The sequence below is a fragment of the Peromyscus eremicus genome, chromosome 12 (genome assembly GCF_949786415.1).
Source record: "Peromyscus eremicus chromosome 12, PerEre_H2_v1, whole genome shotgun sequence".
In the NCBI taxonomy this organism is placed as follows: domain Eukaryota; kingdom Metazoa; phylum Chordata; class Mammalia; order Rodentia; family Cricetidae; genus Peromyscus; species Peromyscus eremicus.
The window spans coordinates 49209315-49224964 of NC_081428.1; the positions used below are offsets into that span (position 1 = coordinate 49209315).

General features: G+C 42.2%; 1 protein-coding gene across 2 annotated transcripts in view; it reads left to right on the plus strand.

The window, feature by feature from the left end:
* The window catches only part of Tmprss7 (transmembrane serine protease 7), a 35004-nt gene extending 19865 nt beyond the window's left edge, over nt 1-15139 (plus strand). For both annotated transcript variants that reach the window (XM_059277401.1, XM_059277402.1), the window contains 8 exons: nt 1337-1473; nt 3078-3185; nt 6544-6654; nt 7449-7565; nt 8438-8609; nt 10379-10647; nt 12591-12727; nt 14969-15139. In XM_059277401.1, coding sequence (XP_059133384.1) covers nt 1337-1473; nt 3078-3185; nt 6544-6654; nt 7449-7565; nt 8438-8609; nt 10379-10647; nt 12591-12727; nt 14969-15139 — 1222 coding nt within the window. The remainder of the gene's footprint in view (nt 1-1336; nt 1474-3077; nt 3186-6543; nt 6655-7448; nt 7566-8437; nt 8610-10378; nt 10648-12590; nt 12728-14968) is intronic.
* Nucleotides 15140-15650: the final 511 nt, after the last annotated feature.

The following is a 15650-nucleotide window of genomic DNA, read 5'->3' on the forward strand; positions in this document are numbered from 1 at the left end:
TTATAGCAGAATTCCGATCCTCAGTCTCACATCTTCTCTATGCTGCTGGGCTATTCATGAGCGTATTCTACATCTCACAAAGGTATTGTTGAAGTGTTCAAATCCTGGAGCCACTGGAAAAAATAACAAGGAATTGCTCTGGAGGTACAAGAATGTGAGACTATCAGCCAGTTTTGCATTGTAGAAGAGGCCTAGATGACCTGGCTATATCCTAACACTGGGAAATGGCTGACCAGAAAGAATCTCAGGCATATAGGAGCCTGGGATACCTGAATCCATCACGTAGGTCCTATCATCCTGTCTCTTAACTTGTTCCTTAGATATTATTGTTGTTGATTTGTTCCTAAAACTATAAAACTGTATTCAAAAATACAACTGTGATCTGTCTTGGCAAAGTAGCTATATCCTCTCACTTTCTGAATTTCAGCCAACTGCCAAAGACTTCTGAATAAGACATGTGTGCCTTTTTCCCCCTTCAAGCCTTCAAAGTCATAGATAGTGCTCCTGAATGCCAGCCTTGAGAACATAAGCAGTTCCCCAAAGCCTTGGGGAGCCTAGAGTGCTTGGCATTCACAGGTACTAAGTGATCATCCCCTCAATTCTTATATCAGCTGTTTCCCATAGAGACTTGACAGGTTTCACAGTAGAACAGCCTCACCTACACAGAACAGTAAACTAACTTATCTTGCTGCAAAGTAATATTCTATGCTCCATTAACTACAATGCTCACATAGTGAGAATTATTAACCAGAGTGACATTTACTCAAGAGGACACTGGGAACCTTGCTCACGTGAAATGATGATGGGAAGTAGAGAAGAAGTCAAGGTAGGGAATACTGTGGATAATTGTTACTTCTTTGAAATGTTGCCAAGGACAAGCCCCGAGGTACATATCAGATTTCAATTAAGATTGAATTAATGTTGTTGTCTTTTGTCTCAACTGTGGGTGGGATTATTTGCATATTTTCAGCCTGAGCTCAGAGATTTTATTCTGCTTTACAGAGGTGTTTTTGGATATAAGCAGGCCGTTCTTGTTACCTATTTTTGACAATAAAAAATATGAAAACTGGGAGAATTTGATCCATTGTTCTGTTAATTTGCAGTGTTAGTAAAGAAAGCAGCAGGTCAACAGTACTGTGTTTGCTCTGTTTAGCAAAGGAGAGAGCTCTTACCACATCACAGTCCCACAAACAAAGTAGCTGTTATTCTTAGCTCTACCAGAGGCATCTCTCCTCAGGGAGCCTGAATGTCTAAAGCATCAGTGATGTCCACTGGCAATGGAACTCAGTCTAGGAGACCTCAAGCCACATGTCCTTCCTGGCTCTTGTCTTCTCAGGTACTGTGGCTCTTACATGGATCATGAGACCATTTTCCGAGTGCCCAGCCCCTTGGTACACATCCAGCTCCAGGGCAGTTCCAGACTGTCAGACAGACCTCTTTTGGTAGAATATGGCAGTTACAACATCAGTCAACGTAAGTTTGGAATCAGTTTAGAAAATCTAATGAGCCCTTAATAGTAAAGTAAGGCCAATCCTTTACTTCAGGCCTTGAGAATTCAAGGAACTAATGCTGCCTCGTTTTTTGTTATTTGATATTATATATTTATCTTATACATCACAAAATAATAAAATATATATCAAATTATGTATTGGTGATATATTTCAAATTATAGAAAAAATAACCTTTTGATATTACTGACTTAGAGTTGAAATACAATTTTTCATATGACTTTTAAAATATAGGAAAAACCTGTATTTTGGTCTTTCTTTCTTTCTTTCTTTCTTTCTTTCTTTCTTTCTTTCTTTCCTTCCTTCCTCCTTTCTTTCTTTCTTTCTTTCTTTCTTTCTTTCTTTCTTTCTTCCTTCCTTCCTTCCTTCCTTTCTTCCTTTCTTGGTTTCCTTCCCTCACCCTCTTCTTCTCTTCCTTTCTTCTTTCCTTCATTCCTTTCTTTCTTTTTCATTTTTTTCCTTTGAGACAAATTCTAACTATGTAGCCCTTTTAGCCTATATAGACCAGGCTGGTGTTAAACTTATGGCAATCCTCTTGTCTCAGCTTTCACAGGATTGGGATTGCAGGTATAAGACACCATACTCATCTTGATTATTTTTTTATGCTAGCCATAACTTCTTGTGATTGATCATAGTGCTTATACCAACATACAGTGGGTCTGGGAGTGGCATTGGGAATTCTCTTTGGCTGACAGTGACTGGGGAGAGCTAGTTAGTTGAGATGGCTCAAAGGTAAGCTTTCAGAAAGTTGAAATTTGTATAAGAAACCGCAAAACACAGACAGGAAGTGGTCCTGGGAAAGGCAACGTTTGAGGGAAGTTGTTGAAGCTGCAGAGTGTAGATATTGACTTGGAGCTATTTTAGACGGTTTGAAAGGAAACAAACAAAAGCTACACAGTGGAGATTCCATGAGGGTATGACGCGAAAGAAACTTCTTTCTGCCTTGTTCTACTCTGCCAACTCCAAACACACCTGCTTCTGGATTCAGTGTTGCATTCTGATATTCAGAGTGTTTGGATTTCCAGTGAGGGCACAGAAGAAGCAGAGCGTCTTGATTGCTAATGGTTTCACACACCCTGATGATGGTCTAGCAGGCCATCCTCTCTTCCCACTGCCACTGAGACAGTAGCTGGCCTGACACATGTTTCCCTCTGTTCTTTCACGTGAGAGGAGAAAGGTTTTATTATTTCTGTAATACTCATCCACAAGCTCAGGCTTAATGGTTTGATCTCTGATGAGTAGCCTGGTTAAGTTGGAAGAAACGAGGGGCAGTGAGGGGGGTGGCAGGAGCTCTGGGCTTTGAGACCAGACATTAGTCTCACTATGCTAAACTTCTGTAGCATTAATTTCTTTTATTCTTTGCTTTTTGAAATTATGCATCAAAAATTACCCATAGTCTTAGTTGGATGAAGAAATTGTATCATTGCTTCTATTTTTCTACCAAATCTCTAACCAACTAATACTTTGTAATTCTATGCTAAGGTAGTCTGATGACTTTTAGGAACCCAGTCAAGATGTTCTGTTTCTTTTCTCTTTCTTTCTTCTTCTTCTTTTTTTAATTGCCTGTAGCTTGTCCTGCCGGATCTTTTAGATGCTCGTCCGGTTTGTGCGTCTCCCAGGCCCAGCGCTGTGATGGAGTAAATGACTGTTTTGATGAAAGTGATGAACTTTTCTGTGGTAGGTGTAATGCGACTTTGTTATGAATAAATAACTTCTTGGGATCTTTGCTGCTGCTGGCTGATGCCAGTTTCTGTAGTTGCTGTAGGTCACTAGATCTCCCCAAACTCAATGGCTTAATTAACCCAATCATTTATTCTTGATCATGCATCCGTGGCTTGAGAGGCTCAGCCTAGCTGAGTAGCTCAGGTTCAAGCACTGGGCCATTCCATGGTGAGTCCTTCCAGGTTGGGATCATGGCTGCTCTTTATGGACTTTCTTTCATTGAGCCAAGGAAATAGTAGTAACAAAAGTAAGGAAAAGTGAACAGAAACACGTGGCTCCCCATAGGGCCCAGTCTTGAAAGGCTTATATCACATTCCATTGCTCAGAAGAAGTCACACAGCTGAGTCCATAGTCAAGAGGGAAGGAAACGTACTTTGCATACCTTGGGGTCGTGGCGAGGATGATATACTCCAACCACAGGGACTAATGTGTTGTGGCTAATAACCTCATCCACCAGAAGCCTATGTGAAAGCACAGATCCTTCACCTTGAGCTCAGAATCTGCAAGAGGTAAGTTCAATGTGGTTGCTTATGGAACACAGACATGGTGAACACACTGGATAGCTCAACTTAGTGTATTTATTATTTCTGTTACAGTTACTTATTTTTTTATTAAAAAAGTTTTTTCATGCAATATATTGATTAGGGCTTCCCCTCTCCCAATTCCTCTCAAATCCTCCCCACCTCTCCACCTGCCCAATTCTACCCTCTTTCTGTGTCTTTACAAACAAACAAGCAAAGAAAACAGAATTAAAAAAAAAAAAAAAACAATGGGAACCCCCTCCCCCCACAAGAAACACATACACACACATAGACAGACACACATACACAAAAACAAAACCCATAAAAATACAAAATTGGAAACCATAATATACAATCAAAAAGCTGGTGAGGTTAAAAAAAAAAAAAGAAAAATGCCAAACAGAGCAATAGGAGAAAAAAAAATCTACAAAAATACCACTGAATTTGTTTGGTGTTGGCCATCTACTATTTGGCGTGGGACCAGCCCATAAGCATAGTTAATATACCCGGTGAGAACGCCCTGGAGAAAAATAATTTTTCCTTTGCAAGCAGATGTCAATTGGAGACAGCTTCTTGGTTAGCTCGTGTCTACTTCCCCTTCTCAGTGCTGGGATCTGGTCTGGCTTGAACCTATGGAGGCCCTGTGCATGCTGCCACAGTCTCTGTGAGCTCACATGTGCGTCAGTCCTGTTGTGTCTGGAAGACACTGCTTCTTTAGAGCCCTCTGGCTCTTACAGCCTTTCTTCCTCCTCTTCCACATATTCATTGATATCATGCTGGTAATGGCTAAGGGATGAATACATGATATTCCTAGTCTAGATGGAGAATTTATATCTTAATTTTTCATTGTTATTTGCAATCTATTACTGAATTTATAATTTCAGGGAATGATATTAGAAGATATTTTATAAGAGAATATAAAGTTCTTAGCAACATTTTTTTCAGTGTTTAAATACTCTTGTAACAGTGATGGTATATGATCTTTCCATGTCTTTGGACAGACATTACATTTATTATGCTACAACTATGTTCATTAAAAATAACCCTTGCCTCTATAACTTTGTGTGTGTGTGTGTGTGTGTGTGTGTGTGTGTGTGTGTGTGTTACTGTGGTATTGAGATCAAGCATAGTGCCTTGAATATGCTAGGCAAGTACTCTAATGCTGAACTACATCCCTAACTCCTTTATATACTTTTAAACTGACAAAACAAAATCTTCTTAAGTTATGGCTTATTAGCAGCCTAAATCTATAAGATCTTCTACTTTTCTTTCTTCCTTTCTTTTTCTTTCTTTCTTCCTTCCTTCCTTCCTTCCTTCCTTCCTTCCTTCCTTCCTTCCTTCCTTTCCTCCTCCTCCTCCTCCTCCTCCTCCTCCTCCTCCTCCTCCTCCTCCTCCTTTTTGGGACAGGAATTCCAGACTGGCCTCAAACTCACAAGAGATCTGCCCAACTCCCTCTCCTGAGTGCTGGTATAAAGGCATGCACCATCACAGCCTGGCTTCTATTTCCTAAGAAAATAGATACTGGCAATTTTAGTGCTTGAAGGTTTCTTCTTTTTATTACTGTTTTTGCTCTGATGCTCCAGATGAAAGTCAACGCCATTACTTTAGAAGGACTACTGTTTTTTGTCATTATATTTCACTGCATCCATTTTGAAGCTGTCCTCTGGATATCAGCTAGGCACTGTTGGAGACAGCCAACTATTTCAAGCCAGCAGTGGACTTTCCTCACCCCTCAGAGGGGCTAAGACAAGAAACACTCTGGTGATTCAGGCAAAGACAGTAAAACTGCTAAATTTCACAATCCAGAAACCACTAAGAAAACATTCCTTCTAAAGGGGGCTTGCTGGTACACTGTGCCTGTCATGGCTGTGAAGGTAATTCAAGATGTACGTCAAAGAAGAAACAGTGGTGTTTAGGATGTAGAGCCATCAGAATAAAACAACTTTAAAGTGGTTTCACATGTGGACCACAAGTCTGATGTCCTTTAAGATCTCACATTCATTAATTCATTCACCGAGCTTTTTGTGAACACCTATTATTTTTAGTCAGGGACCTAAGGTAAAGAGGTGAATAGGGCTGGGTGGTGGTGGCACACACCTTTAATCCTCAAGAGGCAGAGGCAGGTGGATCTCTGTGAGTTTGAGGCTAGCCAGTTCTACAAAGTGAGATCCAGGACAGGCACCAAAACTATACAGAGAAACCCTGTCTCGAACCCCCCCCCCCAAAAAAAAAAGAAAGAGAGAGATGAATAGGACAGAATCTCCCATTTCAGTCCATTGCACCTTCTTCAAGAGGGTAGGCAAGTTCAACTCAGATAATAGTTGATGAGAATTCTTTTTCTTAAAAAAAGGTTATTTATGCCAGGCATGGTGGAACACATCTTTAATTGCAGCACTCAGGAGACAGAGGCAGGTGGATCTCATTGAGTTCAGGGGTCAGCCTGGTCTGCATAGTGAGTTCCAGGTTAGCTAGGGATACACAGTGAGATCTTGTCTCAAAAGTAAAACAAAATGTGTTTCTTTATGATGTAATGGGTTGAAGTTACATAAACCATCCAATTTAAACACACTTACATGATAGCAAAAACAAGATCTAAATAACCCTTATCCAAGGAATTATACCAAAGTAAGGAGTTATACTAAACATCTGCTTTCTTCCAGGGATGTGTCATTTCAAGAAAACAGACTCTGTTGTGTTTGTGATGTTAAGTCACAGCTTTAGAGGGGCACTGTTGGTCATCAGAGAGCACAGCTGATGTCCTGTGTTCATGACTTTTCTGTCTTTCACAACAGTGACTGCCAAACCTGCCTGCAACGCCAGCATCTTCCGGCAGCGTGACCCTCTGGTCTGTGATGGCTTCTGGGACTGCGAGGATGGCCAGGATGAGCAGAACTGCACTCGGAGTGAGGACACACAGGGCTCTTTTCTTTCTGTAGACCTCAATGAGCCAAACAGCTCTGCCGCATTCAGAGAGATCATCTTGCCCCAGTTTCCCCAAACCATTCTCAGTTTTAGCCCTGATATCTCTTGTTCTGGGAATCCTACCCATTCCAGAAAACAATGACATACTTGCTCACAGTAGGTGGGGTGGAATTGGATGTGCTCCTGGGCAAATATTGGCATGTTTTCATGGTTTTACTTGTTTTTCATGCTAGCTGTAGGCTAGACAATGAAAGCCTGTCATAGAGGAGCCTGCCAGACACTGTGAGGACACCTGCTAATTCCACCGCAGAAAGTGAACCCTATAGATTGTGAACAAATGCATTGTAATTCATAGTATCTTTTCATTGTTTCCTCCTAACAACCTAAAAGGACTGCTTGTGGCATGGTATGACTTCTTTTTCTTCTTGGAGAGTAAGACTAGGCAATAGCTAAGAGACCATGACCCAAGGCCATTGATATGGCCAACTTTTTTTTTACCTTGTGTTCTCCATGGATATGGAGAGACAGTTGGCGTGATTCTCACGTGCTGCTTGCCTGCCTTCCAATGGATCTGCTTAAGTGAAGGAAAAGGTCCCTGTGGGGTGGTCCCGTTTCCTCTGCCAGGGTCTCCAGAGCAGAAGGCAGTGATGCTGTGACTACCACTCCTTTTGCAGGTTCCACGTCATCCCCTCAAATCTGTTTCTGACTAGAAACAACAACTACAACAGCAACAATAACAACAACAAAATTCTTCCTCCTTTTTGCTCATTTTCAGGCATCCCGTGCACCAACAGGACCTTTAGATGTGGCAATGACATTTGCTTCCGGAAACAAAATGCCCAGTGTGATGGGATAGTGGATTGTCCCGACGGAAGTGATGAAGAGGGCTGCAGTGCGTAGACACGGTTTCTTTTGATTCATGTATTCCCTCTTCCTTTATCCACTGTCCACTTTCATTGCCTCTGAGTGTCCTTCCTCAAACAGAGGTTGCTCGGGATCTAGGAAATAACAGTACTTGTTGGTGAACTGTATCTGACATGGTTCCAAAGAGACAAAAGCCTGTGAGGATTGTTCCATCTTCCTTCTTGATAATAGAGCTAACACACAGGGTGTTTTCTAGTAATCTCAGTCAAGGAAGAAATCACTTGTGTGAAAAGCAGTAGAGCCGGGTGGATGACTTTTAGTTATGACTCTCCATAAGAACAATACCAAGATTCTTTATGCCATATGTCCTCCTTAGTCATGTGACATTTCATTAATCATGAGGCAACAGTTTCATGCTACATCCTTATCAATGCCATTTACACCAAAAAGCAATGGTCTGATAACTAAGGTTTTAGTTGATGTCCATGTCTTGAACTTACAAATTCTTTTCCAAATGACTTCTCTCTAGTCAGAACAACTTTAAAGACATCCTCTGTTTTTTTGTGTTTGGAACTTACTGTTTCTTTGTCACACAGTAAACTAACTCCATGAGCTGCTGTTTATGTCAGCTGTGACTACAGGGCCTTCCTCCCCCGCATGCATCCGTGTGTAGACTCCAAGTCAGGGCATGCTCTCAGAAGCAAAGGAGTGGTGCTGTGTTGGCGCTGCTTCCGGATAGACCTATAGGTTTCCTCTCTGCTAGATAAGCAGGAGATTTCCAACTGATGGCTTGATGAGTCACTTCCCAACCCAGCCATAAATGTGATCGAATTTCCGGTTATCTGTGTATGTTCTTGTTTCTGTCTGCCTTTCAGTCATATGACCCTTCCTCTCCTAAAGGCTGTAGCAGGAGTTCTTCCTCCCTCCACCGCATCGTTGGGGGTTCTGACTCCCAAGAGGGGACCTGGCCATGGCAGGTCAGCCTCCACTTTGTTGGATCAGCCTACTGTGGTGCCTCAGTCATCTCCAGGGAGTGGCTTCTCTCTGCAGCCCATTGTTTCCATGGAAACAGGTAGAACATCTCAATCTTCACCCTCAAAACCATACATTGGACCTCTGGTTTGGGGAAAAAGCTTCCTGTTAGAAATGATCGATTTAGTTGGGCTCATTTATGTCTCTGGGTGAGGGCAACCAGCTGTATACTAATTTTTGTTTTTAGGTGTCATTGACATAAAGAAAAAGAACACAAGGAAAACGTCAAGGCTAGATATGTTTTCATTAGGCTGAGGAAGTGGAAACTGGCTTTCAAACCATAGGGGCAAACCCAAGTGTATGGAGTGTAGAGAAGGGCAGTATTGAGGATGGTTAGAGAGCAGGGATCCCTTTTGGAAGATGCAGGAATAGCAGAAACTAGAATTGTCATCAGAAAGGCTCTGTCTGCCTTTGCCAACGGGGTCATTATGGGACAGGTTCTCTTTTAACTAAGGATAAAAGCAAAACTTAAAAAAAAATAGTCTCACTTAAAGTTTATACCTAGGCTGGAGAGATGGCTCAGCAATTAAGAGCACTGGGTGTTCTTCTAGAGGACCAGGGTTCATTTCCCAGCATCTGCATGGCTTACAGCTATCTGTAACTCCAGTTCCAGGGCATCTGGCACCCTCACACAGACATACATTGCAGGCAAGACACCAGTGCATAGAAAAATAAGTAAATCTAAAAACCAACCAACCAAACAAACAAACAAACAAAACCAAAAGACAAACAAAAACAAACAAACCCCTTCAACCTATTTGGTATCTGCTGGATCTTAAATTAAACAAAACACCAATTATTCCAAAAATTTAAATAGAGTATTACAGTGAAGTTACAGAATTTGAGTCTTTGTTTTTCCTGGAATTTTCAGGATTCATGCTTATTACTAAAGTAGCTTCATCAACAAGTAAAATAGTTGCTCCAAATAATATGTTAGCCTTAGATTCTTTGAGTCTCTGGTGCACTCATGAGATGTCTCCTCAGCAGATTAATGTAAGCATTCTGTGTCCTTAGCTTTCTTCCAAAGCATCATATTCTCCCTGGTTGCTACATCAATTCTGTGGGAGACCAAACCTTATGAGGGAGCTCCAGGCCCTTCTCTGGTGAACTGGCTACGGCCTGAGCAACCACTATACTGATCTGTAAAAATTCTGATAGCTGGCAAGAAAGTATTTCATCAATACTCTGAGGCTTGCTGGGTGGTGGTGGCGCACGCCTTTAATCCTAGCACTCGGGAGGCAGAGCCAGGCGGATCTCTGTGAGTTCGAGGCCAGCCTGGGCTACCAAGTGAGTTCCAGGAGAGGCGCAAAGCTACACAGAGAAACCCTGTCTCGAAAAACCAAAAAAAAAAAAAAATACTCTGAGGCTTAAAGCACTTCAATATCTAATCTGTTGATAGCCATTTCATTTGAACGTGGTAACAGGGCCCCCAAACAATACCTATTGTCATTGTGTGTCTATGATATTAGCATAAATAAAAAGAGTAACAAATTAATTGTAGCCATCCATATTTTTGATCTGTGTGTGGTTCATGAGACATCAGAGGGCAAGAAACTTTTGAGGTATTTCCTCAAAATACCGTTGAGAGAATTTTCTGATACAGCTATTACTTGCTACCCCTACAGCTTACTTCGTTGCTGTGTCTAGCAAGGAGACAGGGGAGGCTGTGGTTCTTTCTATGTCCCTGAACAGAGTCAGGGGTTAAGATAGGGCCTGGCCATAAGGCCTTCCTCTTCGCATCCTCACGGCTCTGTAATTACTTGTTTTCAAACAATTTACTAACTCTGTGCTTCATTCCTGTTCTACCAGGCTGTCTGACCCCACTCCATGGACTGCTCATCTTGGCATGTATGTACAGGGGAATGCCAAGTTCGTTTCTCCAGTGAGAAGGATTGTGGTCCACGAATACTACAACAGTCAAACCTTTGACTACGATATTGCTTTGCTACAGCTCAGTACAGCCTGGCCCGAGACCCTGAAACAGCTCATTCAGCCAATATGTATTCCCCCAGCTGGCCAGAAAGTTCGCAGTGGGGAGAAATGCTGGGTGACTGGCTGGGGGCGAAGGCATGAAGCAGGTGGGTATGAGTGAATGGTCATGCCCCTGCTCTGCAATGGAAAGATATCTGGGCTGACATAGTACTTTGGCATTCCCAGAGATGATCTGACTATACCGTGTCAGTGAAGGGAAAGGCCAAGTGAAGGGGGTATTATTATCTGTGTTTTGTGATCTGTGTTTTTACCTGCCCTGAAACAAGCAGGACTCAATTGATACAGGGAGAGAGGAATTGTATGAGCAAGGCAGGACTGGCCACTATGGGCCCTTTTCAAACTCTGGAGTGGTGCTAGAGACTCCACTATAGGAGGGCAATTCCTTTTTATTTTTAGGCTTTCTTTTCATCTAAAGAAGTGGTTCATTTTTGTAAAAGAGAGAGCACACATATGCATACCCTACTGTGCCAACTCAGACAACTGTCTGGAAGGTTATGTAAGTGTGTCTCACACCTCGACTGTTGACCAAGGGATGGGAGTGAGAAAGAAATCCATCCAAGACCTAACTTCTCAGACTGAAAATTCTAACCCAGGCATTACAGCATCCTAGAATCAATCCACCCACTGGGGATTACTTTTTGCAATTCCTTTACATACCCAGAAAAGGAATCTTTGGTGTGTAAAGGTCAGATTGTATGCTTGGGAAGCTTCTCTACCCAGTTTGCCCAGGTGTCTCCTGGCTCATGATTTGTTGCTGAATATAAATACACAGTGAGGAAGAGTTTCCCCAAGAGTTAGCGTCCAGATGGATATTGCTCCTGGGATCTCAGAAACAAGGGGAAAGGGCAGATACAGTACATGTAATTTTTCAGTTTACCCCACAGCTTTGGTGTCATACTATAAAGATCCACTGTGGTGGTTTCTCAGATTCTCACCACCCTTATGAACTTATAGAAGTAATGGTATTCACTACCAAAATGGAGTTTTCTGAAGACTAATAATCTCAAGGAGGAACAGCAGCTGTTCGAACACTTCTCACTCTGCTTATATCTTCTTATGCTTAGTGATTTTATTATTTTGTCTTGGTTTTCTTTTCTATTGTTGTGAGAAACACTATAATCAAAAGCAACTTGAGGAGGAAAGGGTTTTTATTTCCCTGCACTGCTTACAGTTCATCATAAAGGGAAGTCAGAGCAAGAACTCAAGGCAGGAACCTGGAGGCAGAAACTGAAACAGAGACATTGGAGGGATGAGACTTACTGGCTTGCTGCTCAGGCTTATGTTCAGCTACCTTTCTTATACCTCCCGGGACCACCTGCCCAGGGATGATACTGCCCACAGTATCTAAGCCCTCTCCCATCAATCATTAATTAAGAAAATGGCCCACATGCTTGCCTGTGAGTCAATCTGATGGGGACAATTTCTCAATTGAGATTCTCTCTTTTCAGATGACTCCAGCTTTTGTCAAGTTTATAAAAAAACTAAGCAACACTTTCATCATCTGTCACTAGAGGAAGAGACTACCCAACTCACTCGAGATGTTTTCTTCATAAGCATGAGTGTATATGTATGTTTTTTGATTCATTATAATATATGCTTTTTGACTCATTATTGCCAGGCAAGTTAGAAACGAAGAAGCTGTAGAAAAATAAGTCAGTTTTAATGGCTCCTTGGAGATTCCCATAAGTCAGTTATGTATCTCCTTTTGAGGATCCCTCCTGAACTGTAAACACTGGTGCTAACAGTTACAGGTCCACAGCCCACAGGACACAGTGACTCTGTGGATAAGGTGCTGAAGCCAAACCTTTGGCTGTGTCCTGCTGTTCCTTGCTGGTTGCGTACCATTGGGTAAGGCCTTAATCTTTCAAGGCTTCATTTCTTTGGAAGCAAAATGGGGCTAATAGAATTCACCTCAATAGAATTGCTCCAAGGCTGAAAGGAGATCATCTGAGCTGATTGCTCAAGTGAAACCTGGAAGAAGTGTAATCCTTACCGTCACCATGATATCTATCCCCAATGTATCTTGCAGATAAGAAAGGCTCCCCTGTTTTGCAGCAAGCGGAGGTAGAGCTCATAGACCAAACTGTCTGTGTTTCCACTTACGGGATCATCACCTCCCGGATGCTCTGTGCAGGGGTTATGTCTGGAAAGAGCGATGCCTGCAAAGTAAGTCTTCCTCCTTCCCCTTACCTAACATGCCATGCTTTCCATAAATGCATTCACATTTCAGCTACACAATACTGGCACTATCTAGGGCAAGCCTTGCCCTTCCTTCATCTGAGTTGCCCAGATACTAATTATGATTCCATTGCCTAAGACCAGGGAAGCATGGAGAAAGAATGGGTTTAAAAAATTACCATCCACTTATGAGTGAGTACATATCATGTTTGTCTTTCTGAGTCTGGGTTACCTCACTCAGGATGATTTTTTTCTAGTTCCATCCATTTGCCTTCAGATTTCCCGGTGTCCTTGTTTTTAACAGCTGAGTAATACTCCATTGTGTAAATGTACCACATTTTCTTTATCCATTCCTCTGCTGAGGGGCACCTAGGTTGTTTCTAGGTTCTGGCTATTATAAATAAAGGTGCTGTGAACATAGTTGAGAAAGTGTCCTTGTGGTATGATTGAGCATCCTTTGCATATATGCCTAATAGTGGTATAGCTGGGTCTTGTGGTAGATTGATTCTCAGTTTTCTGAGAAACCTCCACTCTGACTTCCAAAGTGGTTATACAAGTTATGCACTCCCACCAGCAATGGGGGAGTGTTCCCCTTGCTCCACATCCTCTCCAGCATGAGCTGTAGATTGGTCCTCTTGCAGGACTCTGAACAGAAGGAACAGGTGCTGTCTCCAACTCTTTAACTGGCTTTTGGGACCCTACTTCTTATACCAGGTTGACTTGCCCAGCCTTAATACACGGGGAAGACTTGATATGCCATGTTTTGTTGATACTTATGGGACACCTGCCCTTTCCTAAACATAAACAGAGGAGGAGTGGATGAGGTGGGAGACAGAAGGGGGTTGGGAGGGACTGGGAGGAGGGAAGGAAAGACGAACTATGGCCAAGATGTAAAATAAATGAATAAATAAATAAATTTATTAAAAAATAAGGAGTAGACAGAAGAAATTTCCACTGACACATAGACACATACAGAGTGCCCCAGGGTTGCTATTTGTTCCCTTAGCAGCAGAACTACAGGGTTCATTTACCTGTTACTCTGATGCATAGTCTGGGGAAGGGAAGAGGAAGGAGGCCAAGGCAGAACACACTCATGTAGGCTCCACAGTTGTCCTGGGAGCTAGTGTTCTGGAGTTCACTACCCTGAGCCTTTAATTCCAATCTGTGCAGACCCCTCTCTGATCTACAAGGAGCAAATAGATGATTCAGATCATAAGGAGCAATGGGGGCCTTTTCCACATTTTTGCCAACTTTAGTTACAATGCTAGCACCTCATCTTATTATACTGATGACTTCTATCCTCTGAGATCTTATTTGGTAGCAAGTACTAGGCAAGGTCCTATATATGAATTCATTCACATCACCCTATCATCTTTATTCTATAGGAAAGGGTAAATAGAGCCCTCCTCCCCCCAGTCACACAGCCAGTAGTTGTGAGTGTCTGGATGGGATGGGAACCCTTTCATTTCTTAATGCTAATGTTAGTGTACTTTAGGTGCTTATTGTGGCTGGTCAACTACATAGCTGTGTTCTACACAAGCACAAAGGCTTGGGCATTACATCAGACTTATAGAGCCAGCAACAATAATGAAGACCCGGTTTCCCTACTAGTCAGAATCTACCTAACGAGTTGTGAAATTACTGAACTGAGATACAGGGGGACATCTGCAGCACGTTCTTCGCTTCACCTCTAAAACAGAAACAGAAAAAGCCAGATATTACACTTGAAGACCCATGCTGTAGGGGTTGTTTAACCCTTCAATTCTTACAGCTTCTACTGTGTGGAGCTGATCTGTCAGAGGCTTTCTCAGACAAAAGCAGGTGGCAGCCAGCAGCTCTTCGGGTCGCTTCAGTGGACCTGGCTGACTTAAGTCTTTTCTCCTTTCACCTTGGGTCAGCGAGCCAACTGCTGAAGCTGAATGGTCCACAAATGGAAGTCAGTCTTCCAAGACACCTGCGATGTCTTTATGATGATGAAGTGAGCCCAGGCAATGCTCGGCCTATAGCCAACACTAATTAGACATCAGCTCCTCCGATTGCTACTACTTTTGCTGCTGCAATGACTACTAACAGTTAATTCTCTGGGGATTGGTGGGAATTGTTTTCTCCTGCATAGTGGTCACACAAGCCAAACCATGTCAGAATGAACACAGCCTATTAGACACAAAAATGATGGAGTTGGTGCTCATGAGACACATGCCTTCATGTTTACATTATCTTTTTGTGTAGGGAGACTCAGGTGGGCCTTTGTCTTGTCGAAGAAAGAGCGATGGAAAATGGATTCTGACTGGCATTGTTAGTTGGGGACATGGATGTGGAAGACCAAATTTTCCTGGTGTTTACACAAGGGTGTCAAATTTTGTTCCCTGGATTCATAAGTATGTCCCTTCTCTTTTGTAACTGTACCTGTTGGATTTTAAACTGTGACTTACATGATAGATTCTTGAAAAAAGCATGTAATTATGATCAATAAAATTTATCTTTTTTCAAATGGAAATGTCAGATTGAGCACATCTGATATTCATTGCAAAGTAGACAAATTAATATATATTCCATAAAAGTTCCCCAAGGATATAATGATATTCATTCCAAGGTATCAAAATGTTATTGACTCATGGATGGAAGAAAACAAATGCAATCTCACAAACCAAGCCTCTAAAATGAGAACTAAGAGAGAGAGAGAGATAACTTGCCTCTGTGTTCCAATGCAAGCAGAGATGCTTCCAAGGATTGAGACAAACATGCCACACAGCTAAGAAATTTCAGGGAAGCCATACCTGACCATTATCATTCTCACAAAACTCCACGCACAAAACAACGGTCCCTCACAAACAGACATAAAGCAAAACTTGGTAACAGCCGAGGAGGGAGGGTCAGTGTTGTTATTCAATCCGATCTGTTCTACCCGAGT